The sequence below is a fragment of the Chaetodon auriga genome, chromosome 7 (genome assembly GCF_051107435.1).
Source record: "Chaetodon auriga isolate fChaAug3 chromosome 7, fChaAug3.hap1, whole genome shotgun sequence".
Lineage (NCBI taxonomy): Eukaryota > Metazoa > Chordata > Actinopteri > Chaetodontiformes > Chaetodontidae > Chaetodon > Chaetodon auriga.
In genome coordinates this window covers 11475177-11498848 of record NC_135080.1, presented here as the reverse complement: position 1 = coordinate 11498848, position 23672 = coordinate 11475177, and the positions used below count along the sequence as shown (strand labels likewise).

Below are 23672 nucleotides of genomic sequence, written 5' to 3'. Positions count from 1 at the left end.
GAAATCAGAGGAGGGGTAGCTCCAAAAATTTCCAGAGACAACTTCTGAGGTCAGAAAATTACCACTGTGGGTGTGGGCAACAGCAAATATGTTACATAGACAGCTGAAAGTCACAGGCAGAGGTTTAAAAATATATGTGTAAACAAACATAATTCATTTGCTTTATTTCCTGGATTCAGTCACACACCCATTTTTTTTGTCCAGCACTTCCTCATACTGCCTCTGAGCCTGTTGTTATGTAAGATTAACTGATAACACATTCTGCATTAAACTGAAGTCTAAAAAAAAAAAAAAAAAAAAAAAAGTTCCCGTCATTCTCTGTGGACAGGAGGACATTTTGGTTCAAGGCCCTGACGGCTCAGCTGGTGTCATTTGAGCCATAATGGAGCTTCATACGGTGAACAAGCTTTGACAGTCTCTGGCTGCCCCCTGAAACCGGTCTGGCAGGTGGGAAAACTGGTGCACTGGGCACGCCCGTCTCTGTGAGGAGAAGAATGGAGGATTGAAAGAATGATGGAGGCTGGAGGTGGGAGGTGTTAGGCAGGGAGGGGGAAGGCAGACCTACCTGTTATTGCTTGGATGAAGGTCAGTCACAAACACACAGTGGAGTAAAAAGGAGAGGAGAGGTGTCTAATGTGGCACCAACATGCTCTAATCGCTGCTCTGTGACTGAGTAAACGCCTGGATGTTAAAAAGCTCCACCCACCTGCTCTCACCTCCACTCTCCACTCTCTGCTGACCTGAGTCCGATGGCAAAGTATGACCCGGTAGGTTTCTCCCTTTGTCTCTCTCCTGTAACTAAAACTCCCTCTTCTTGCTACAGTGTGTCTCTTGGCCTCCCCTCTGGCTTCAACCTTCCAATCGATAGTCAAACTTCCTCCTTAATCAATACTCACCTGTCACTCAGACGCTGAATGGTGGTTCTTTTTCAGTTTATCTGCTTTTCTGTTTGCTCTGTTTGAGTTTCAGTGTGTTTATTTGTTCCGGAGAGCTGTGTGTCCTGCATAAGCTTGGCGAGATCTGTTCATTGCAGGATTATAGGCCGACATCAGAGGTTTTACTTGTTTATTTACCTGCCAGACAGCAGTTTGAATGTGGGTTTTACCAAACAAGCTGTTAAATGGTTTCTGCCTTTCTTTCTTTTTTGCTGTGCAGTATTTTACACTTTGCTTCAAAGACTGGATCAAGTTGAGAAAAAGGTGGATTTTGGATGTATTGCCAAATGTGGAGATCAGATATCTATAGTATTTGTACTGGAGGCATCGTTTCCTTATTCAAATCAAGAGTCGAGATACGGGTTGTCATGTGATGCACAGATTGTAAGACACTCGTGACGACAGATAAGCACATGATGTACTGAATATTCCACAAGTATGCGGCTGGAAGAGGAATATTTCACATTTGTTCGGGTTGCAGTCATGCTTTGATCGGTATCTGTTCGTAAAGATGCAGAGGCCCGATTTGTACCTGCCTTGAATTTTTTTAGGCCCTAACAGGCTGGGCAACTAAACACAAAGGGACCCTTTAGTTTGCAGCTAGCTTTCTAGCTTTGTAACCAAATATTGACCTGCTGAATGTCACGTGAGCCCCTAATCTTTAAATTTTTCCAGTATTTTTCCATGATAATGGCCGATAGGTAAACTATGCAAGATGATCCAACTGTACTCTGCTGGGAAATATGATGAGCCACCTACTTCAGCATGGCCGTTTCACTTCAATTAAGTGAGGTGAATGCTGCCTATAGGCGTATCTTGAAACTTGATAAGCATGCAATAGAAATGGTCTTATGAAACACCTTTTGTAGCGCGTCCAGCCATAGTCTTCTCACTGCCTCCTAGATAGACAAATCACTGAATCACTCTTTTTTCAGCAAAGGACCCCCCCCCCCCCCCCCCCCTTGTAAAGGGTCACAACAGAACAAAAAATGTAAGTTTTTTCTGCCCTTGGGTCGATGTGGTGGGAATACTGCACTAATCAAGACTGATTTCAGAGTTTTTGTAGCTGCATCCAAATTTCTACAATGTGATGTACATGTCAAACAGCAGCTATGCTGTGGAGCTTCTGACTGGATTACCTCATACGTAACAGAAACTGATCACAAACAGTGCTCTAACAACTAAAAATGAAGCCACTGTATATAACCTTGTTCTATTTCTCTTTTAACTTGCAAGAATAACAGAAGCGAAAGCAATGCCTCATCACAAACTCGTTTCCTCACACTGTCAGGTGGGACAGAGCAGGTGAACCCAAGTGCAGACTCCCACAGAGAGGAGACAGGGACAAGATAGAAACAAAGAATCTATTGTGTGTCCAGGCCGGGGAAGCAGGGCTGATGAGACGAGGGGCTGCAGACAGGGATGGCAGGTTAAAGAGACACAGAATCAAGACCAGCATGTTCCTTTCTGTAAATGCTTGAGTGGAACCGCAAACAGGTGATCAGACCACATTGTGCTCAAACAAGTTCAGTCACTTAACATTCTGCATTTGGGAACTTTCATATCTCTCCCCTCCCAAGGTTCATTCTACAAAGCACAACAAAACCCTCTGATAAGTACATGTTGCAACTGCACATGAATGTATTAGCTCAGTTGAAAGTTAAATAGTTCGAGGTTTCGAGATGTTCGCTGATTTGCTTTCTGTAACACCAAACCATGTTTTTACACTCTGGTTTCCATGTTTCAAGTCTTCATGTGGAGCTAAGCTACATAGTTAGCATAAAGACACAAGAGTGATATCAACGATCATTTCTCAAAATGCCAAACTATTCCTTCGACTTATTTCTTATATTCCCAAGTACAGCACAAGCACATTGAACCATTGGAAGCTAATCCAGTCCTTGACCAAACTGATGGCTCTTCTTGACCTTTCCCATCAATGTCACAACATCCTAGTTTGCAGCAGCTAAACTTCAACCTTATACAGGGAAAAGGGAGATATGGACTGTTCGAACAATGAAACAGTGGAAAAAAACTTTCCGAACAAAGATTTGCGAGGCAAGTTGGTACAAACAGATAAAGAGAAATGCAGCGATACCGCTGAAATATCACTTACAGGCTCATGATAAGAGATGCCGCCAACTGGTTAAAAGCGCTATCAGAACCTGTTTCTCAGCCTCAGTCACCTTGCTTCACGCGATTACTTCTCATTGTGAGCAGATGGTAACTGACCTGTCTACCAATACTGATTAAACTGTCTGGAGTATCTGATATGGCTGCTGGGAGCTGTGAATCAAAAAGAGCAGAGGAGAGGAGGAGGAAAAAAAATAGGAAGTTAACTATTAAAATCTGATCTTTTAGACGTTGTTGCCAGGATCCACCACTTGTGTCCTTGTGTGTAAGATTGTCACCCAGGTGTGGACTTAAACACAGGCTTGACAGTAGTGTTATGAGTGCATGGAGGACAATGGGCTGAGTGCTGTCTTGGAAAACAGACAACATCTGTTGTCTATCTAATTTTTTTTTTTTTTTTTAACCTTTAAATATAGCATGGTGTCTCGTTTCCAGGGGTAACAGATGACACAATAATGGACAAAGAATCCACATTGTGTGATCGTACAATGAGGGATTTTATCTAGAATATCTCACCGCTTATTTACTTTCCTCTTCTGTCTTTTCCTCACAGAACGAGGACCCTCCTCCGTACTACTCTGTTGCTGTGCACGCCCAGCCCCCCCTCAAGCCCTATGAGGAGGTGGTGTATGGCGTGGGTCCAGGCCTGACACCCCCCACCCGTCCGCATTACATCCCCCAGTATCCCCCACCTGTGGCTGTTCCCCAAGTCACACAGTCAAGCACACGTGAGCGTTACCCTCAGCTTTCCCTGGATGCAGCTGTACGAGCGAAACAAATGGAGTCGCTTTGAGGATTATTAACGTTTGTTTGTGTATATCCTGTACTGTCTGTGTCCAGCCCCCAGGAGTAAGAGGAGGAGAGGCTGCGAGAGTAATTCCCAGTGTTATGCAGGGTCAGCGGGAGTCTTGCTGGTGCTCGGTCTGCTGGCACTGGCCATCTGGCTTGGAGGTATAGTGTGTTTATTCATACAGATCATTGGACATTGTCATTAATAGTCATTTGCTGCTCTAATGTATTCAGGCCTATTGTAAGCGAAAGCTGAGTATATGTTAGTCACAATGTCTCTCGTGTCCTTGCGGTTCTGATGACAGTTCCTGTTGGTATTCACAAAATGTTGGTAGTTTAAATTTAACTTTCAAAAGTTTGTAATTAAAAAAAAAATCAATCTAATTTTTATTTGGTTAAAGCTGCTGAATATATTCAGTATTGAATAGACAAAATCATTTATGGGAATTGGTCTGAATGAGTTAGAACCATGATTCCAAAGATGTTGGGAAATGATGATGATGTTGACAAAAATGAAGCTAATCAAGCAAAACATTAAATATATTGTCTTTAGGCGATGAATGAATTTAAGTTTTATTATTACTTTTACTTATGTTCTTATTTCATATCAAAATTTAGTTTAATTGGGGTGCCCCTGTAGCTTAGTTGGTGGGGTGTGCCCCCCCCCATGTATTAAGGCTGTCAGTCCTCTGCAGTGGCTCCCACCTGCGGCTCATTTGCTGTGTGTTGTCCCCTCTCTTTCTGCCCCCTTTCCTGTCGTACCTTCAGCTGTTGCTATCACAAAGGCTAAAAAAAAAAAAATTAGTTTAATTAACTATAGCAATAATAGCACACTCTACCTTTACTCACTAACATTAATGTCCCCTCTGCCCTAACAACAGTTCGTTATGGCACCGGAGTGTCAACAGTACCGATCTTCCATGGTGACGATGATGATGATACAACACAGAATCGACCTGCGATGGAGTTTGACACCTGCCCCAACAACACTGTCGAATGTAATGTGATCAGAGACTGCCAACTGGGCACTGACGAAACAAACTGTGGTGAGTGAGGCGCACACACATGCACACACACAGACCATACCAGCAGCAGATGAAAACAAGGACAGATGGTGGAGAAGGATGGGCAGACGCTTGACAGCCAAAAGGATACCCTCAAAACGACAAACAGACTAGAGGATCTTCCTGCTGACTTCTTTTATATGGGTTTCATAATTGGTGTAATAGTATATGACAGGCACACGCATGTATCAATGAAATTTGACTCACTCATAAGATTATCAGTAGTTTTATTTATGCAATACTTTTCAGGCAAGAAGTACAATTCAGCAGACAGCACTGGACTTCACTATCAGGGATTTATGTGATTTGAAGAAAGTGCACACAGCAGCATGCTTGCATTTGTCAAGTCCGTCATAATAAAGCTAACTCGCTTCATATTTCATCTTGTGCTTCGCTGTTCGTAGTTGCAGCAGCAGCAGCCCACAGGCCAAAGACGCCACATTACTGTCACGTAGTGTTAAGCATAACCCACTGAAGAGAAGCCATCTAAGCTGTCTCCTTTCTCTCGTCTCCCTCCGTGTCCTCCCTAGTGAGGTTTGGCAGGAACGGCAGTCTGCAGGTCAAGACATCTCAAGATGGCCGCTTCTTACCAGTGTGCTACAAAGGCTGGGACCAGAGCCTCGCCGACCAGACCTGCACTCAGCTCGGATTCAGGCAGTAAGGAATCATCATTTTAACTCAACTATAATTTTGCCAAAGTGAACCTGACCTAAAGCGTGCTGAACAACACAGAAAAAGGTCTCAGAGCTGAATGCTTAAAACCGTTTTAGATCGGCACTCCAGCATCAGAATAGTTATTACCATACCCCATCATCATTCAGAGCTATCTCATGCTTCATGTCGGAGCGATTTAGCTCGTCATTTTGCCAGACCCAATTTCAACTGCAGTTCGTGAACATGTGGGCTTCTCTCTCCAACCTATAATTTACCCACTGAGATCCATCTAATTTCTCCTCACCTGCTGCTGTGCGTTTGGAGTTGAATTGATTCTCCACGGGTCTCTCTGGGGTGTCTCAGTGTGACAGAACCAGAATGAGTTTTCAGACCCAATCAGGCATTGTTTTCAACAAAATGGTCTCTGTATGTGCAAGTTTATCTTTTCAGCTCTCTCAACTGCCCTTCTTTCTATCTCCAGGTCCTATTTTACCGAAGCACTTCAATCCCAGGGGTCCATTGGTTTAACAGTGACCGGCAAATCATCTTTGCCAATTCAGGGTCTGGTAAAAGTCAGGTACGCAATCTAGTCCTTTTGCACCCTCGTTTCATACACAGCTCAAACTTAATCCATGATCCTTATTATGAAAATTTTCTAATCATCTGAAAACTAAAACTAAAACTATAATCCTTACTCAATTCCTGTTTTTTATGTGCCTTTAATACCGCAAAAAGCAGAAGCGAGGTTTACGTTGATGTCTTGTGCGTATCCATGTTAATGGGGATGTTTTTCTCGTTGTGCCATTACATAGTTCTTCCTGTCCAGACCAGGAGACCGTCTCCCTGCAGTGTATGGGTAAGGAGCCTCCATCTGTTCCTGAAGTCATGTGCCACACACAGTGACATGCAACCTCTCCCTCTCCCTTTCTGTGTCTCTGTCTCACACACACACGCACACAGTACCTATGACTGCACATCCAGCCATTTGATGCTATTCAGACAAGCAAGGTTGAATTTCCACAACAAAAAAATCCAACAGTGAGATACTGTATGTCACAATGTGGAAAGTATGAGAGTTTGCTGCTGCGCTTACCATACCTGGCATAGTCCTGGCACTGCAACACACCCTTTCAGTCATGTTTACCTAAGCCGCCAGTGCTTTGCTCATTCTTTTGCTGACGTGCCCACTTGCATACCGCTCACCTGAAAGGTGTGCTGACACTTTTAGCGACTGCTGCAGCTGTCATCACTCCCCACTCCCTGCTGTGTTTAGCTTGGTGTTTCTGTATGGGGAGTGCTGTGGTCAGAGCTTAGATGGCAAACATCAACACTGTACACATTCTACATTCACATAACCATATATGTCATGGGAGCTGGCAGACTGAAAAATACAGAAATTACATATATAAAATAAACGCATTGATGTTAAGTGCAATGACCTGTATTTCACTTATGTCATGAAATAGCATGTACACAGTGTTTCACGTTGTCTTCCGTTCCCAGACTGCGGTCGGCAGCAGTCTACATCCAGGATCATTGGGGGCAGCAAAGCTCTGGTGGGTCAGTGGCCTTGGCAGTTGTCGCTCCACTTCAGAGGATCCCACGTCTGTGGAGGAGTCCTGATCTCTCCAGATTTTGTGCTCACTGCTGCCCACTGCTTCCCAAGGTGACTGGCACAGAAAATGCATGCTTGTGATCTTTTACACACCTCAGGATTCCTCTTTTATTCTATACTGAAATGATCTTGTTTGATCTTGGGACTGAATTTGTACACTGTAAGTGTAGAAGTGTATATTGTTCAGCTGCCGTCCACAATGCTGAGCTCACGCATTTCAAAGCTGCAATGTCAAATCAATGTGAGTTGATTATTTCCACTGAACGGTCTCTTTTTGTGTTGCAGAGGCAACTCTTTAGCTCTCTCTGCGGACGACTGGAAAGTGTACAGTGGAGTGGTGTCCCTGGAAAGACTACCTCAGCCCTACCTGGTGGAGAAGATCCTGCTGAACGAGAACTACAACAGCAGAACTAATGACCAGGACGTCGCTCTGCTCAAACTCACATCTCCAGTTGTTTTCAATGGTCAGTCACAGCTTCTCTTTTTAAACGTATGTTTATGTCAGAATTTGGTCCTCACATCAGCACCTGGTTAAGTGTCATGGTTGGAAAATAAAGTCATATTTTACATTACTATTAAAGGTTTATCATACAGGAATAGTGGCTTACTGTTTGACATCACAACATTCATCAATTAAGACAGACTTTGAAAATCCATCCCTCAATAAAATATTTCTTTATAAAACACAAATTAAAACCCAACACTGTGCCATGGCGTAAAGCAAATACGCAGGACAGTGACTACTGTGGAATTGTTTTTCTCTTGCTGTTGAGGCTGAGCTTTTAAAGTCTGTGCTGACTCCACAGTCATACTGGTAATCTTATTTGCCCAGCCCAGTGTGTTTGTGTGTGCGTGTGCATCTGTTGACAGTACTGTGCTTTTGAACACACAAGGCTGCTCTGTTTGCAGAAGTTAAATATGTCTTCTTGTGTCATCCAGATAAAGTTCAGCCAGCTTGCCTGCCAACGAATGACCAGCAATTTCCCCAAGGAACCAAATGCTGGACGTCCGGTTTTGGCACCACTGAGGAGGGATCAGGTAAGCTGGGATACGGAGCCACCTGCAGTAGTATACTAAAAATGTTTGTAGTCTGTTTCATTGGATCCCTGTCATCTCCCAGTGCAGCAGAAAGACACATATCAAGTCATACGATCTGCTTTTGGTACATCTGAATGTATTACATCCAGAACTGTATGTTTAAAAAGTTTTGGGATGTTGTTTAACTGGAATTTACTCACATACCAACTTGAATATACAGTTATGTATTTGGTTAAAGTACTCCAATAAAGTTGAAATACATTCAGGTAACCTTAAAAAAAATATCTTTCCTTATGGAAACAGGCAGATGGACATAGCAGGGTGCATATATAGAGAGTAAGGACAAGTAAAATTAGACCAAATTGGATCACACATGCATATTTTATTCCCTTTGTTCACTCATAAAGTGGGTCTTTCTGTGTAGATAAGGAGATTATGTTTTAAGCATCCCTTTGGTGGTGCAGTTTATCAGTTGCCATTAAGCTACATGATACGATAAGGATGAAATTAATATGTACAACACTGGATCACAGATCTGGTACCCAAGAACAAGAGCAACAAACAACTCCAGAGAGAGGTCAGACAGTCAAGAAGCAGGCAGATAGCCATCAGAAGAAGTACAGGCAGGCCGCGCTGAACACAATAAAGTCTGGACCCCTCAAAGGGACGTGGGTGATCTATCAGAGAGTGATTAACATCTGTCCTCTCTGTACTGCGGCTGATGGCGAATGACTGAGGCAGATTCAAGACTCAATACTGATGGCTGATGGCAAAGTTTCACATTTATTCAGCCACTATTTTGACATATTGTACAGCCTTGTTAGAAAAATGAATGAGCATATTGTTTCCCCCAATACAGACATTGTCTCCAAGGATCTGATGGAGGTGACTGTGGACATCATTGGCAGACAAGTGTGTAACAGCCCCAGAGTATATGGAGGCTCCGTGACCAAGAACATGCTCTGTGCCGGGCACCTGGACGGAGGCAGAGACTCCTGTCAGGTGAGCAGTCAGCATCGAGGGACATGTTTACAGCAGTCAGACCAATATACATCCAGCAAACTTTAGAGCAAAACTTATGTTAACTGAGTATGAACTATCTATTCAGGGGGACAGTGGTGGACCTCTGGTGTGTCAGGGGGAGAGCCGGTGGTACCTGGTGGGGATCACCAGCTGGGGTGCTGGCTGCGGTAAAAGAAACAAGCCTGGGGTTTACACCAAAGTCAGTAGTGTTTTGCCCTGGATCTACAGCAAAATGCAGGTAAGAATAGTTGGAGCAACAAATGAATAAATAGTGGAGGAGAGCATACTTGACATCCAATTCATTAGGATGCTTTTAGATGTACTGCAGGCCTCATGTTTTTCATTTTAACTCTTCCTGTGTCTACAGCGAATGAGGCCGTGATGTCCCTTTGTCTGCTGCTGGTGGTCTAGTTTCCCCACCTCCCCAATGAACCCTGCACTATGAAATCTTCTCAGAGATCTGGATGGGTTTGCACATTTAAATTTTGCAGTTGACGAGGTGATACTGTTGACAGAAAGACAGCCGGATGAAAGGTTGCATGCTGCTTTTGGAGGAGTTGCAGTATGAAATTACACAACTCGAACACAGGACCTCAGTCTCAGTGTTCTGCATCATCTATAATCATCCTCTGTCGTTTGGCAGTTACCTGTATTACCTGAACCTGATTACTGATGCACACTAATCGATGCACTGACTTCAGTCTTGCATTCTTGATTTTATTACTCATGTCTCTTGGTGTCTCTCAGCCATACAGTATACTTACATCTACCTACTTGTTCAGCAAGCTTTAAAGATGGCTGGCCCTTCTCTTACGTGTTCTGTGCCAATGAAACACAGTCCACTCTACTGTGATCTCCTTAGCGGGTTAGAGAATGACACTCTTTAAAAATGATTTTTGATTGTAGAGGTGTGTTTTTTTTCTCAGGGACACATCTCAGGCTTTTGGATGTTGATTGTTGTTTAAAATACTCAAATGAAGAAAGGACACTTTATGTACTCACTTTGTGAGGAGAGAAATCGCCCTTCACTCCCTTGCTGAGCTGGCACTCTGTCTGCACACCTAAACCTCCCCTTACACTCACACTGTGAAGTTGATCAGAAATTGTTCTTCTTGCATTGTATGCCAATGTGTGTGTGTGTTGTCTGCGTGTCATATTTATGTACATTTGCCATGTTGTCTGACAGAGTTTTGTATTTGTCCAATGTGTGGGATCACTGAGCTTTATACACTGCGCATACATACATTGTGAATTTCCCTTGGGGATGAATAAAGTATCTATCTATCTATCTACATACAATAAAAGTCTAAGAAAATCGTTATGGAGGAGTGGATCAATCTAGACTAAAGCCAGAGCACAAGACCATCACAAGCTGTCAATCACACATGAGGCTGGCAATATGCTGGGGGTCTATGATGGGTATGTGTGTGTAAAAGAGAGAGAGAGAGGGAGGGAGAGAGACAGTGAGGGTTCAACGCACTGAACAAGCAGTCGCTCCAGGAGTCGCGTTGTTATCCATCACGTCTATTTTTCCAAGACGACTACATGTGTGCAGTGTGCACATACTGACAGATTAGAATATTTGGAACAAAAGCCCTGTGAGACGAGCTGATTGATTTCTGTAGGTGGATTTCAGTTTGTCGGCCAAGGGTCCGCTGGAGAAACCAAAGGTAAGTTGATAAGCGCGCATATTTGATGTCTCAGATGATGCTATTGTTAATTTTTCTTTTTCCGGCAAAATGAGAGTGAGGGCGGTTCATGATAGCCATGAAAGATGAACTGGAAGGGAAACGCAGATTTTAGCACAGTTTATTATTATATTCAGAAGCTTATGAGCGCACAGGCTGTGTGAATAAATCGTACACTTCGTAAGATTTCCAGTGAGCCACGCAAATGTCGGAATAAAATAATTTTATGCAACATGTGTGCGGTTTGCAGTAATTGCCACTGCTGGACAAGCTCTCATTAACTTGCAGAGATGCCAGTAACAACGCGTCTTGTTTATCAGCGCTATAGGATGAGGGTGTGTCTGCCACTGATCACCACAACCTCCACTGGTTTAATTCCGAATAGCATTCAAAGCCTTTAAAACGAACGGGATCCATTCATTTCCTCTGACTTGCTATCGTATTGCCATTGAGGCGGTCAAAAAGCAAATATCACATGTCGTGTATGATGTCACTGCTGTTGTTATGAACGCTTACATAGTTGCATCACTGCAAAGGAAAATCACAGTGCGGGTGGCGGCTCGTTTGCGCCGCTCCATCAGGTGATCCACAGGTTGAGCGACGCAAAAGTGGATGAATGCGCACACACGTCACACATCGGATGTTGAACTGCATCGCGCCAGATGTTTATTGCCGCTGGTGTGCCCGACCGTGTGTGCGCGTGCACAGACATCATAATGGAGAGGTGATTGTTGTCGTCGGCGCGCACAGGTAACAAACAGCCGCGGAATCCACAGTCCCTGTCCGTTAAAGCTGACTGGTGCTTATGAATGCAAGTCAGCCAGAAACCGACTGGATTAAAGCCCACTAATTCTGACTTTAACGCTGCGTGCCACAGCCCTTTCTCCTGTTTATGTGGACACTCCAGTTGTCCTTGTGGTTTGATATGAAATGCCATCTTAACCCAGTTACCATGGAGATAACTGGATACTATGGACCGACGCACATTGTTGTCATGGTGATGTAACATCATTATGATGGCAGATACAGGGGGCCAAGTTTTTTTTTTCTGAAAGGTTATGGAGACCTGCGTTGTGACCTATTTAGCTGCCCTACATTATTCTTAATGGTGAAAAACGGGAAATATCTTTTTATCTCTCTCTTTGTTTGTATTGATTGCACAATGATGCCAAACAGCCTTACCTTTAGAAACCTGCACATAAACACACACAGATACCCAACAATTAGGGATTTGTGGGGCGTGGTTTTGTATAAAAACACACATACAGTGGACACTGTAGGCATACTTCATGACCGTGTCCACATTTTTGTTAATTCATCAGCTGAACTGTAGATTTGGATGTTTGCCTCACAAGGTTCGTGTCACACTAATCTTAAGCTCGTCTGCCACTCACACATTTGTCAGATAGTATGATGTCAAAAGGTCAGATCAATATTTTTCCTCTGTCTGTGATTGTTGAGCATACTGCTGCCCTACTCTACCATCTCACTGCTCCCGCTGCTTTTGGTTACACTGTCTCCTTGATCGGCTTCCTGATTCTTCCTCTCCCTCATCACATCTCCTGACCTTTCTTTTTAATGCTTTGTGTGTTTTATTCCCAAAATGCCACTCACATAAAACAGACTATCCTTCCCCTGCCCTCTTCTCAGACAGTGTCACCTCTGCATGCCCTTGGCCTTGTACTCTCCTGCCAGATAATTTCTGTCCCTGTCTGCTCGTCCTCACTGTCTTTCAGCCTGCCCTTTCCTTGTCCCCAAATTACAGAAAACAGCCTCTTTGCCTGCTTTTTCCTTTTCCTCCCCAAACAGCTGCAGCTGCCCTGCCTGCCCTTTTCTTGTCCTCTCCTCTCAGACAAAGAGGAGCCTGACAAAGGAACTAAATATTACTAAACAATAGTGCAGAAAGGTAGGTTAAGGAAAGATGGAAAGGTGACCGCACAGGTGCTACGTATCACCAAGAGAGAGGCTGCTGCTGATAGGCTGCATGATACATGACAATGGGCAGTGCCATGCTGCCGACCACCCTAAAGGATTCTCATGGGATAAATGTGACACTGACCCACTAATGGTTAAAAATACTAAGAAGAGGTTCATTCTGCATCCGAGCAAAAGTGATATTCTTTACTGTGACTGCATCATTTACTTCATTCATGTGAGAGTTGAAATTATTGGCCAGAAAAACCCAATATTGGCTGGGCTGTAGTAACAAAATCAAGGTAGATAGACCACTCACAAATGTCTCTCAAGGTATTGTCAACAAATGAGAGCTGCACTAACCACAGTCAATAGTCATTACAGAGCCTCTTTCACATTGAGGTTTGTATTGCTTAAAGGTCTTTGTCCCTACACCAAGGGACAGGTTTTGTGGTGGGACTTACATCTAGTATTCTGAGTCTGCCTGACTGCTTGGCCTTTAACCCCAGACTATCTGTGGTTCATCCAGAATTGGTGGCGGTTGTCCAACAGGCCACTTAAGCCCGAACACTTACTGTCATATGTGTCCCATTAACAAGTCTCTGAGTGCAAAGAGACGCGACACCCCTGTCCGTCCACCAGCTACGCCTTATCTTTCTCTCCAACATTCTGCCTTTCCATTAGTCTCAAATTGACAGACCTCTCTTTACTCAGCCAGTACAGGAGAGCATCTGGCTGAACACACACACGGGATTAGAGCATGTTATGTGCGAACATTTCGCAAATGGCTAAGTAGCTGCCTCATGCACAATTTCTATTTCCAAATTAGGTTGTCTGTTATTGGTATCAAGCTTTTTACTTTTGCTGTTCCTCATTGAAAGTAGCGACACAAGGAAGTGATAATCCCAGCCGTCCACATCTTTCATCTTTCCACCCACCTTTCCCATTTATCCCATATCCTCTCAGACATAGCATGGTTTTCGCACCAGTTGTTGGGCAGCAGGTGGTGTTTGAAAGACGACTAGTTGGAGGGGGGTTCAGGAACACACCTGTTGCTATTGAAGAGGGAAATTCTAGTGGCTCACGGTCAAATGTACCTAACAGTATCTCATCAAATAGTCTTCAATGATCGGAAATTTATTCTAAGACTAAAGATTAACCTTTAAAGGTTATGGATGCAAAGCACTGACAGAGTCTACTAATTATGCAAACCACAGTATCTACTTATGTTCAAGATGTGTCAAATTTGCAATGGCAAATCAGTCACTGACAGTTTTGACTTGCAGCACTGTGAATCAGGACAGATTCTAGTCATCTGTGTTTTTCTAACTAAGTGTGCTGTTTGATAGAATAAAGAGATGGTTATTGATTGTTTGCTCTAACCGTACTGACTGCCGTGTCAAAGGCAAATTATAGTGGGTTTAAATGATTTCCACTTTTAAAAAGGCAGTAGAGGATGATATCAAGTGGCAAAGAGAAAATATTTTAAATATGATACGTGATAATTAAGTCTTATCAGAAAGCCTTTGGCACTTAGACTCCGCAGGGAGGCTTTGTAATCGAGGGGCATCGCCCTGAGCACCAGCAAGATAAATCCTCCCTTGGAGTCCAGACACTGGTGGCGGTGTTGACTGATGAGGATGATGAAATGATGAAGCTGATGATCTGCAAAGACTGGGCGGTGATGGGGAGCTGGAGGGGTTCGCATAACAGCAGCATAGAAGAGCTAAGGCAAGGAGAGAATCATGTTTAAAAATACAGCAGCGAGATGATTGGCTAATGGTGAACGTGTATCTCTCTGCTATTGGATAGATGTGACCAGATGAACAGCTGATATCTCAATTGACAGACAATGATGGCAAAGAGATTAGGAGTGAGCATGTGTGAGAGGAGTGAATGCGGGATGGTATTAGAAATAAGCTACAGGCTAAATAAGCTACACTAGAGCGTCATATGAAAAATATCTTGTTGTAACATGAGAAGGATCTTTTGGAACCCAACTTTTCTCTGTAATGGTGGCATCAATACGCTGCTGCATGACAGTGAGTAAACAATCTCCCTGCCTGCTGAGCTTGAGCTGGATCAGTGTTTATTAACATGTCTGAGCTGAATGTAAGTGCTGTACAGTTTGGGGCCAACCATCAATCATCACCTCTGATGTGAAAAAAGACGTCTCTCTCAGAATGAGACAGACGTGCGTACAAACACCGTATTGTCGTAACTCATCAGTCATATCTGGGTTTGGTTTTAAAAGCTCCTCTCTGAGTGCACCATATTTTTATAGCACACTGTGATGGTTAAAGAGATTCTGAGAAAGCTCTTCAAAGGTTTCAGTCTTGACTGTGGAGTCACAACTGAAATGAAAATTCTCTTTTGACTCTCTTTTGACTCTATATATTCATGTGTAGAGAAGAGCAATCCAAACAGTGCCCCCCCAAAAATGCCACTGTCAAATCTCACTGAAACGAGGTCATTGCCCCCCGACATTCACTCTAAAATATCCAAACAAACATGAATATGAATAAGAATAATAAGTTCTAGTAAACTATTCTGACATGAAACATCTCATTAAAGAAAATATTTTTGTCCGTGATCACGCCCAAGAGTCTACCTTCATTCTAAGATGAGGGTAGATGTCATTAATCTCATAGAAGCCATAGACCCTCAGTTCCTCAGTTGTCACATGATTTCATAAATGGCAGAGTAGGAAGATGCACAGTTTCCTGTTGCACTCGCCACAGCTTTAATTTCATTTCAGATAATTTTACATTTGAAAGCAGAGAGCTGAGAAGCTGGCCAGAGCTTGAGGTTCAGCTCTGAGAGGTTCCTGGTAATGTCCACCATAATCAGAAAGACAAACAGACACTTTGGAGCGGTTGTACTTTGTGTGGTGCGAGCAGCTCCACAGCAGCAACAAGTCACTCCTTCACAAATTCTCCTTCTGAATGAGCTTTTAGCTTCTTAGCTATTAGCTTGCTCACCACAAAACCTGCGTGCATAACATAGTCTCATTCAGAATGAGGTCTTATGAAAGCTGCTTGTTGAGTATCAGAACTCTGGAGAAGGGAGTTAACTTTACTCAAGCACCTTTATCCTCGAAGCTCATCCAGTTTGCCTTTTACTTCAGCAAAAACAAATTGTTTGTCCATTTCTCTGCATCTGCTTATGTTTTGTTGACAGCCACCATGATGCATTAATGTACTATGTGTTCATGGACCAGTCAGTAGAACGCCTTAATTTGCAATGTTTTGTAATTTCCGTTATTGATGAAGAAAAGCGATTGCTTTTTGTGCTTTTGTGCTTTTTTTTTTTTTTTATGAACTGCCTCATGGGCTGGATCAAACAGTTTTGCAGGCCATATACAGGCTGGAGGTCGCAAGTTCCCCACCCCCGGTCTACGTCATTAATCAAGCACGAGAGGAAAAGTCATGTGGTCACCTCAGTCTTTAGGGTCCATCGTCTGAGAACCATAGAAATACGTTACTGAATTTCATGATAATCATGTCATTAAAAGCCAGAAATAGAGGAGGATCACCGAAGAAGGGAACCATAACTGTCTGTTCAAAATTCCACTGTAATCCCTGCAAAAGCTGTTGAAATATTTCAGTCTGGAATAAAATGGGGGATTGATCGAGAGACGGTCATTGACACCCCTGGAGCCAACGGTCCATCTCCTCCAAAATGTATCCCTGTGTAGTTTCATATGAACACATTTTGTAGGAGAAACAGTTGGCGTGTGTGCATTGAATCGCCTGCATGAAAATAGGCCAAGGTTGTGTGATGTCCACAGGGAGGACGGAGTAATCTCTGCCAGGAAAAGAGAACATATAAGCAGGCTGTGAACATGGATTGTTATGCGAGATAAAAACTATATCCCGAGGCTTTTTGAATCAGTCAAACTCCAGGGGTTTGGATACAGCTGAGTGCCGTGATTCCCACTTTCACCGCCACTTCCTGTGTGCTTGTGTGCCAATAGTCCGTGTGGTGTTTATAAGCTGTATGTGTACATGGGTTAGTTATTACCCCAAATTGCAGGTGAATATATGTGCTGGAGCAGTGTAGCTTCCTAAAACACACCATTCTGGTTTTGCATTCGCTCTCTCACCCTCCCTCTTTATTACTCTGTGTCAACAGTTGCCATGGAAACTATTTTGCTCTTCCTCTCTTCACTCCTGGTGTGTGTGGCTGGTAAGTGCCCCCCTTGTCATGAAACACGTACACACACACACACACACACACACACACACACACACACACACACCTGAGCATGCAAGCACACATGTGTGCACACACTAATTGTCCAGAGGGAGGCAGTGTTGGGGCAGCGAGTGACGCTACATGAAAAGGCACTCGTTGGGTGTGGGCTTGTAGCAAAACACTTTACCGCTTTAGGGCTTTATGTGTGGGTTTCACTGGCTAGTCACTGACTGTGTGTGTGTGAGGTCTGTTTGCAGTGTGTGATTAAATGTAAGACACGTAAACACATGCTCACACAGTCACACTCTGCAAACAGATGACGTGGTGCTGTGCTGCAAATTGTTTTTTGTGACACCTTGGAGCGTGTGTTGGGTAAAACACATAGACAGATAGATAGATAGAGAGAGAGTGTTAAAGCATTTTCACTCATGGTCTTCTAACTTAACTCCTTTTTCCTTTCACTCTCTGACTCAAACCACTTGCCCTTTTCTCGCTGCCTCTCAGCTGTTGCAGACCCCAGTGCACAGGGTGAGTACCCTTGATTTAATCTCTAATGGGGGGGGTCACACCTCAGTCTGAACAGCCACATAGATGGATCTATTTGTTTCCAGATCAGATCAGACCCTTATGGATTGCCCCACTGCAGCGAACAGTGGCAGATGTATAGATTAAGTCACAAAATGAGCAGACCCCAGTGTTGATTAGAAACAGGCTTTTCTCTCAGAGGTGAGAGTGTTGGTTGGGTAGGACAGAGAGATGATAATCTGGCTGGTAATATGGCCTCTAAACTATGGTTAAGATAAGGAAAAACACTGTGTGAAAGTCCAGGATTCAAAATCTTTCCTAAGTAAAAGCATGTATTTATTAGTAGCACAGAGTACTTGAGGTGTACTGCTGTAGATGTGTATGGTTAATTTTAGCTACTTTATACAATGTTGGGTGGTTTAATCTACCGCAATGCCTCATATTGTATAAGACCTCAGAGTGGTAAATAACACAGTGACACAGTGCTTCTTCACCCCACATTGTGAAAACAGAACTTACGAGTGTCTTTAGCTTCTGTATTATGACATATTCCCAAGTGAAACAGAATATATGGATTGGGTTTAATTACCAGGGGTATTTAAGGGAAAGGCTTAAATGAACAAATTAGATCTCAACCACATTCCTTGGAAATGTAAAGAGCTGAAACACTCACCTCCTTCTATGATGATATGGTACTGCTTTGCTAGCTACCCACAAGCTAACAGTCAAGGGTTAATTACAAGCCTGCGAAAATGTGAACACCTGAATTTTAAATTGTTTCTCTCATACTTTTTACAGATGGCAAAGAGGAAGTTGAAAACCAGTTTGTTTACGGTAAGTTTGGAAAACATTGTCAAGACATAGAGACAGTGTCCACACATAAAAAAACCTGCTGCGATAAATGTCACATTGATTGACGTCCCTGTCCTGCTCCCGTGTCTCCTCTGTGGGATTCTGGCATCGACTTCTTCTGCAGACTATGAGAGCCTGAGGATTGGGGGGTTGGCGTTTGCCGTGGTGCTGTTCACACTGGGCATTCTTCTCATCCTTAGTAAGTTAACCTCTGTCTGTGTGCCTGTGTGTGTGCGCTCGTGTGTCATTTTATTATATGCACATGTACTGATGTAATTGAGTGTTACACATTCAAAATAATTAATAAGAAATTCATGAATCGTTATTGGATGTCTATACTGTTACATTCTCAGGTAGCGGTGACACGGATACTACATCTAACTAATTAGACCTCTCGTCAACACAGCTAATTATTTCTTATGTTTCTAGGTCGACGGTGCCGCTGCAGTATCAACCAGAAGACCAGGTATGTCAGTGTCTAACTGGAAAAAACTTTGCTGTATAAGGGCTTTTTTTTCCCCTCATACTGCATGATTTGGTTACCATGATCCCCTCCTCAGGGCCCCGGGAGATGAGGAGAAACAGGAGGAGAACCTGATTGTTCCCATGGGTAAGATGCACATTTCCAACTCTCTGTCAGCTCCTCTCACCTCTGGCTCACCCCCTGACACACATCCATAATTGACTTTCCCTTTGGGAGTGCCCATTCCTGCTCACACATGTTGAGCTGAGCTGTCCTGTATGTGTGAGACAGAGAGAGACAGAGACAGAGAGAGCATGCAAGTTATTTAAAATCACTTGATGACCTTAGCTTCCAAGCTGTTTCAGGTTTCAGTTCACTTCAATACAGTATAAAATCCAGCTGGCAACGAGTTGTCAAAATGTGATGGGTAATTTATTAGAGTGCCACCTCAACCCGCCCTGTGGTTGCATCTGAGGATGCTCCAGCGTCTTAGATTTCACTGCCAGCATCCCTTTAAATGAAACAAACGACCACGTACTTGCTAATTTTCACAGCATCTACATTTGATACCTGGGTTTGAAGTTCATTTTATGATGGGAGCTGCCAATTAGGATGTTTTTTGGGTGTTCCTATCAAGCAAGTGGAGCTTTCTTCAGAGGAAAAAAAAAAGAAGTGGAAGAAGTGTCAGCCATGAAGAATTCTGATTGTTTATTCCCCTAGCCTTAAGGAAACAAGATGAGAAACGGCAGTAGCAGCAATCCCTCCTCCAGCAGTATTAAATTGTGTAAATCCATCGAGTGTTTCTGACAAGTTTGTGAAGTGTAGTAAAAGTGGTGCGCTCTTGTGATTTTTCCATCACATGTTTTCTTGACAGAGTTTATCAAAATTAAAGAAAAGTACTTAGAAGTATCACATTTGACTGTTCAGATCTCCTGACAGTGTAGCCAACGCCAGCTAAGCCACCAGTCGGAGAATGTTATGCATTATGTTCTTGCATATTCTCTGATGTGTGAGCTATTGTCTGCATATCGAGCATTAAATGATGGAGCTTAACTAACAAGCTATAGCATAAAATAACAGAGTAGAGTAGAGTAGAGTGGGGGAATGAAGGCCTATAACTCACCAGTATTTGCATAAGCTGTGTGTAGTGTGTCAGTATAGTACAGTTTAGCGTGTCTTGTAGTGTGTAGTGTGTCTTGTTGCTGTGTGAAATCTCTTAAGCATTCTCAAACTGAACTCACTATCTTCCTCCTCAAGGTCTGTAACTTGAATGCCTCTTTCTGGCTCCCAAATGCACAGCCCATTCAACGCTGGTCATTTACTCAAACCAGGTTTCTCCATCCTGAACAAGCAGCTAATGAAGAGCTAATGTCTCTTCAAAATGCCACTAAATTTCTTTATGTATAATAGTCATCAGCGGTAGAATTCATTAAGTTAGCGACAATGCTCATTCATACGGTGCTTTCAGAACAGTTCAAGGATGCTTTGATATCCTTGAATGCACCACCAAAGAAACAAGTTCTATAACAGCAACTGCTTGCAACTGCATTGACTTAAAGCTGGTGAAATGTTGAGAATCTAATTTATGTTTCAAATCTGCGCAAGTTGATTTTCCCAACGTAGTTTCGTTCATGCGGTGTGAAAGGCACCGGTGGAAGAAGTATTCAGATCCTTCGCTCACATAAACACAGCAATACCACAGTGAAAACATTCTCCACTACAAGCAAATTTTTTTGTTTTTGGAGCTAATTTATACTATTTTTTTTAAATGCTGTTAGGATTTTTTGTATAACAATGCATCATATTTTTTAAGGTTTGTGCGTGTTTTACATATAAGATCTTAACCTGCGTAGGAGCTAATGACCATAGTTGTGTAAAAAATGAAGTGGAATAAAAAGTACAATATTTTCCTCTGAAATGTACTGGAGCAGAAATATAAAGCACTAACACTCCAATAAAATGCCTTGAAATTGTACCAAGGTACAGCATGATAAGAAACAAAGCTCCTGTTATCCTTTAGAATAAATCAGCTATACACAATTTGAAGCACTGCACGCACTGACCAACCCTGAGAGAGTATCAGAAGTACCAGCACCGAAGGAGAGAACTATTTGGAAAGAAATGACTGTGGGCAACTTTAATGTTTTGTACTTGTGCCTCAACTAAATCACTCACCCTTGACCTCTTTCAGCCACGGTGGTTGCAGAGACTGCAGCGGAGAACTGAGGCAACTCCACCAGACCGAGTGCCTTCTGAAATGATGATCAGTTTTATTTCATACCGAGCCACTACGACAGTGGAGAAACTGATTGTTGTGATACCTGGTTACATGACAGGGTACGAGGGGAGGTATACGTTTAGAGGTGTAATATGTACATAAGCCTTGTGCCCTGAAGACAAACCTTTAGCCTGTTGTGTCCATTGTGATCGTGCCTGTCCCTCAGTGCTCTTGTCTGTTCCTGTGCCTTTCTGTGACTCACTCCACTTCTTTGTCTTAGCCAGTAGCACCTTTGACACAAGATTGTCTTTGAAGCCCCAGAAGAGTTTTTAATGTTGTGTGGTCCACTGTTCTTTGTTTTGTACTTTGCCTTTAGGTTTTAGGATTTGTCTTTATTTTGTTAATTGTCCTGGATAATGTTTGTCATATTTGGATTATAACATATATGCATATATACTGTATACATATATAAGTATATATATAATTACAGATAGTTTACAGAGAAGATATAGAGTTAAATATCTTTCATTTAGATCTGTGTTTGAATGGTTGGGTGTGTTTGCGTGCACATGTGGGTATATATGTGTGTGCATATCCTGTATACGTATGATTGTGTGTATATCACAAGTGCATGTGTATCTCTACATGTAAATGTGATGAGCCTTATATAAGACAATCTCAACCACCGCAGCTCTCTGACTGAGCACAGGAATGGTTTGCAGGTATCTGCACGAGCTCCTCCTCCACACACACACACACACACACACACACACACACACACACACACACACACACACAGTGTTTTACCATCTATAGTGGAGGGGGCTCCTGCATCAGCTGTCTCACTGCCTTCTTCTCCACACATCTACCCCACTGCTCCGTCACTGGCTCCACCAGGATTAACTAGTCTCCAGCAGACTATGATTAGCCTCCCCATACACACTCACTAGTGCTGCAAATCTGTGAAGCCCGGGTTTCTTTCTTTTCTCTTTCTTGTTTGCTCATGAAATTGCTTATCTCTCTAACGTGATGATGCTTTGAATGTAGTACATTTGTGAAAAAGAGAGACAAAGTTTGAGTGCTGAGCTTGATAGAAGTTAAAATCGATATTACTTCTGTACGTTAATAGCAGCCTAATGTAGGCCAAATCATAGCGAGAGAACAAATGAACAGTGCTTGTTGTGAATCTTCTGTCAGGTCCGGCGTTCACCAATCTTAAGTCTGAGTTTTTAAAGACGACCGCTGTACAAGTAAACACTATGTTCATTTGACGCATGAGGCCTTGTTGTGTAGCAACCTGTTGTGCTTTTGGCATAAATAAATAAAAGTATGTCTGACCACACATAACAATGTCTTTGGGGTCTTTATACTTGAACATTTTTCGCCTGGAGCTTCAGATTTCACAAGCAAACCTCCAGCAGCATTTGAAATCACTGTTAATTTTCTATCAATGTCAGTCAAGGTTACAAGCTGCTGCTTGGGGCTGTGGACTATGGAAAATACAGAGACAGTAATATGCTGGACATTGCTCTGTGATTCCAAAGGTTGGCAGATATACCCTCTTTATTGCCATCAGAGATTAAACTTTAGACAATGAAGCTGTAAATATATAACTGCGCAGCTAGACTGAAACATGGCTGTGGGCGTGTAGGGGTGGTTTGTGTGTGTGTAAGTGTGTGTGTGTGTGTGTGTGTGTGGTGTCAGAGGGTGGATCTGTGGGGTGGGAGTTCAGTCTGCACCTGCCCCCTCCACACACAGGCACACACACCTGGACAGAGGTAATACAGAGCCGTCAGCAGCTCAGGTGCGTGATAACTTTCTTTCCTAAATGAACTAAATGCATGTCATAAAAATCAGTCTGTTGTGAACGCTTCAGATGCCTAAAAATGAGTAGAAACTGTTAATGCGGGATCATAGGACTGAGATTCTTTCGAGAACCCTGTTGATCTATGTTTTGGAGGGGTAGAAAATAGAAATGATTTCCTTTCTTGCAATGAAAAGTTAAGTTGCTCCATTATTTAATGAGGCAAAATATAAAAGCACACATGCTCCAGTTAACATGTGCTGTAAAAGTGGGTTTAGAGGACAGACAGTACCGTCTTGTCAGTGCTCTTGTTAACTAAACCCCCACTGGAGAAATCTGATAGCAGTGGTGCATTGCTGCACTTTAGGGGTGGTTTGGTTATTTGCCATAAACATTGACTATAAATTCTGCATTATTAGGCAGGCGTCACCGCAGCCACTCTTTCCTGCACTCATCTATAACCTCAAGACTGTGCAGGGTTCAAGGTTAACGAGTATTGGAGCTGTAATATATCAATCAGTAACTGTCCGGTATGCCTTTATGCTCAGCGGTGCGTTGAAAAGACCCAGATGAAGGCACCCAAGTCCACATGTCACAATGTCATGCTCGAACAAAATGGAGACAGCAAGGAAATTTTTACTCTGTTAATCTGTGTAAGTTAATGATTATAGGTCAGGAGATGTAGATCAAACGAGAAGCTTGTGTCTAGTATGTGCGTGTGCATAGAGCATGGAGAAAGAAAGGGTGGAGGGAAGAAGAT

General features: G+C 42.9%; 2 protein-coding genes across 2 annotated transcripts; both read left to right on the top strand.

The window, feature by feature from the left end:
- Positions 1–591: 591 nt before the first annotated feature.
- tmprss13a (transmembrane serine protease 13a) lies at positions 592–10519 on the top strand. Its single transcript, XM_076735351.1, has 13 exons — positions 592–767; positions 3622–3796; positions 3909–4019; positions 4739–4903; positions 5452–5578; positions 6057–6152; positions 6388–6431; positions 7079–7241; positions 7476–7654; positions 8130–8228; positions 9088–9230; positions 9337–9489; positions 9619–10519. The coding sequence occupies exons 1-13, from the start codon at positions 750–752 to the stop codon at positions 9631–9633; spliced, it is 1488 nt and encodes a 495-aa protein (XP_076591466.1). The 5' UTR covers positions 592–749; the 3' UTR covers positions 9634–10519.
- Positions 10520–10713: 194 nt separating this feature from the next.
- On the top strand, positions 10714–22458 carry fxyd6 (FXYD domain containing ion transport regulator 6). Its single transcript, XM_076735712.1, has 8 exons — positions 10714–10921; positions 16988–17041; positions 17555–17578; positions 18374–18409; positions 18552–18626; positions 18857–18893; positions 18988–19037; positions 21082–22458. The coding sequence occupies exons 2-8, from the start codon at positions 16993–16995 to the stop codon at positions 21114–21116; spliced, it is 306 nt and encodes a 101-aa protein (XP_076591827.1). The 5' UTR covers positions 10714–10921; positions 16988–16992; the 3' UTR covers positions 21117–22458.
- Positions 22459–23672: the final 1214 nt, after the last annotated feature.

What these genes read in the sequence shown, in the direction of transcription:
- fxyd6 (XM_076735712.1), top strand. Translation starts at nt 16,993, where the DNA reads ATGGAAACTATTTTGCTCTTCCTCTCTTCACTCCTGGTGTGTGTGGCT. An exon ending in TGCAGACCCCAGTGCACAGG is followed by an intron (nt 17,579 to 18,373) that starts GTGAGTACCCTT and finishes TACTTTTTACAG; the next exon opens with ATGGCAAAGAGGAAGTTGAA. An exon ending in GAACCTGATTGTTCCCATGG is followed by an intron (nt 19,038 to 21,081) that starts GTAAGATGCACA and finishes GACCTCTTTCAG; the next exon opens with CCACGGTGGTTGCAGAGACT.
- tmprss13a (XM_076735351.1), top strand. An exon ending in ACTGGCCATCTGGCTTGGAG is followed by an intron (nt 4,020 to 4,738) that starts GTATAGTGTGTT and finishes CCCTAACAACAG; the next exon opens with TTCGTTATGGCACCGGAGTG. An exon ending in CACTGACGAAACAAACTGTG is followed by an intron (nt 4,904 to 5,451) that starts GTGAGTGAGGCG and finishes TGTCCTCCCTAG; the next exon opens with TGAGGTTTGGCAGGAACGGC.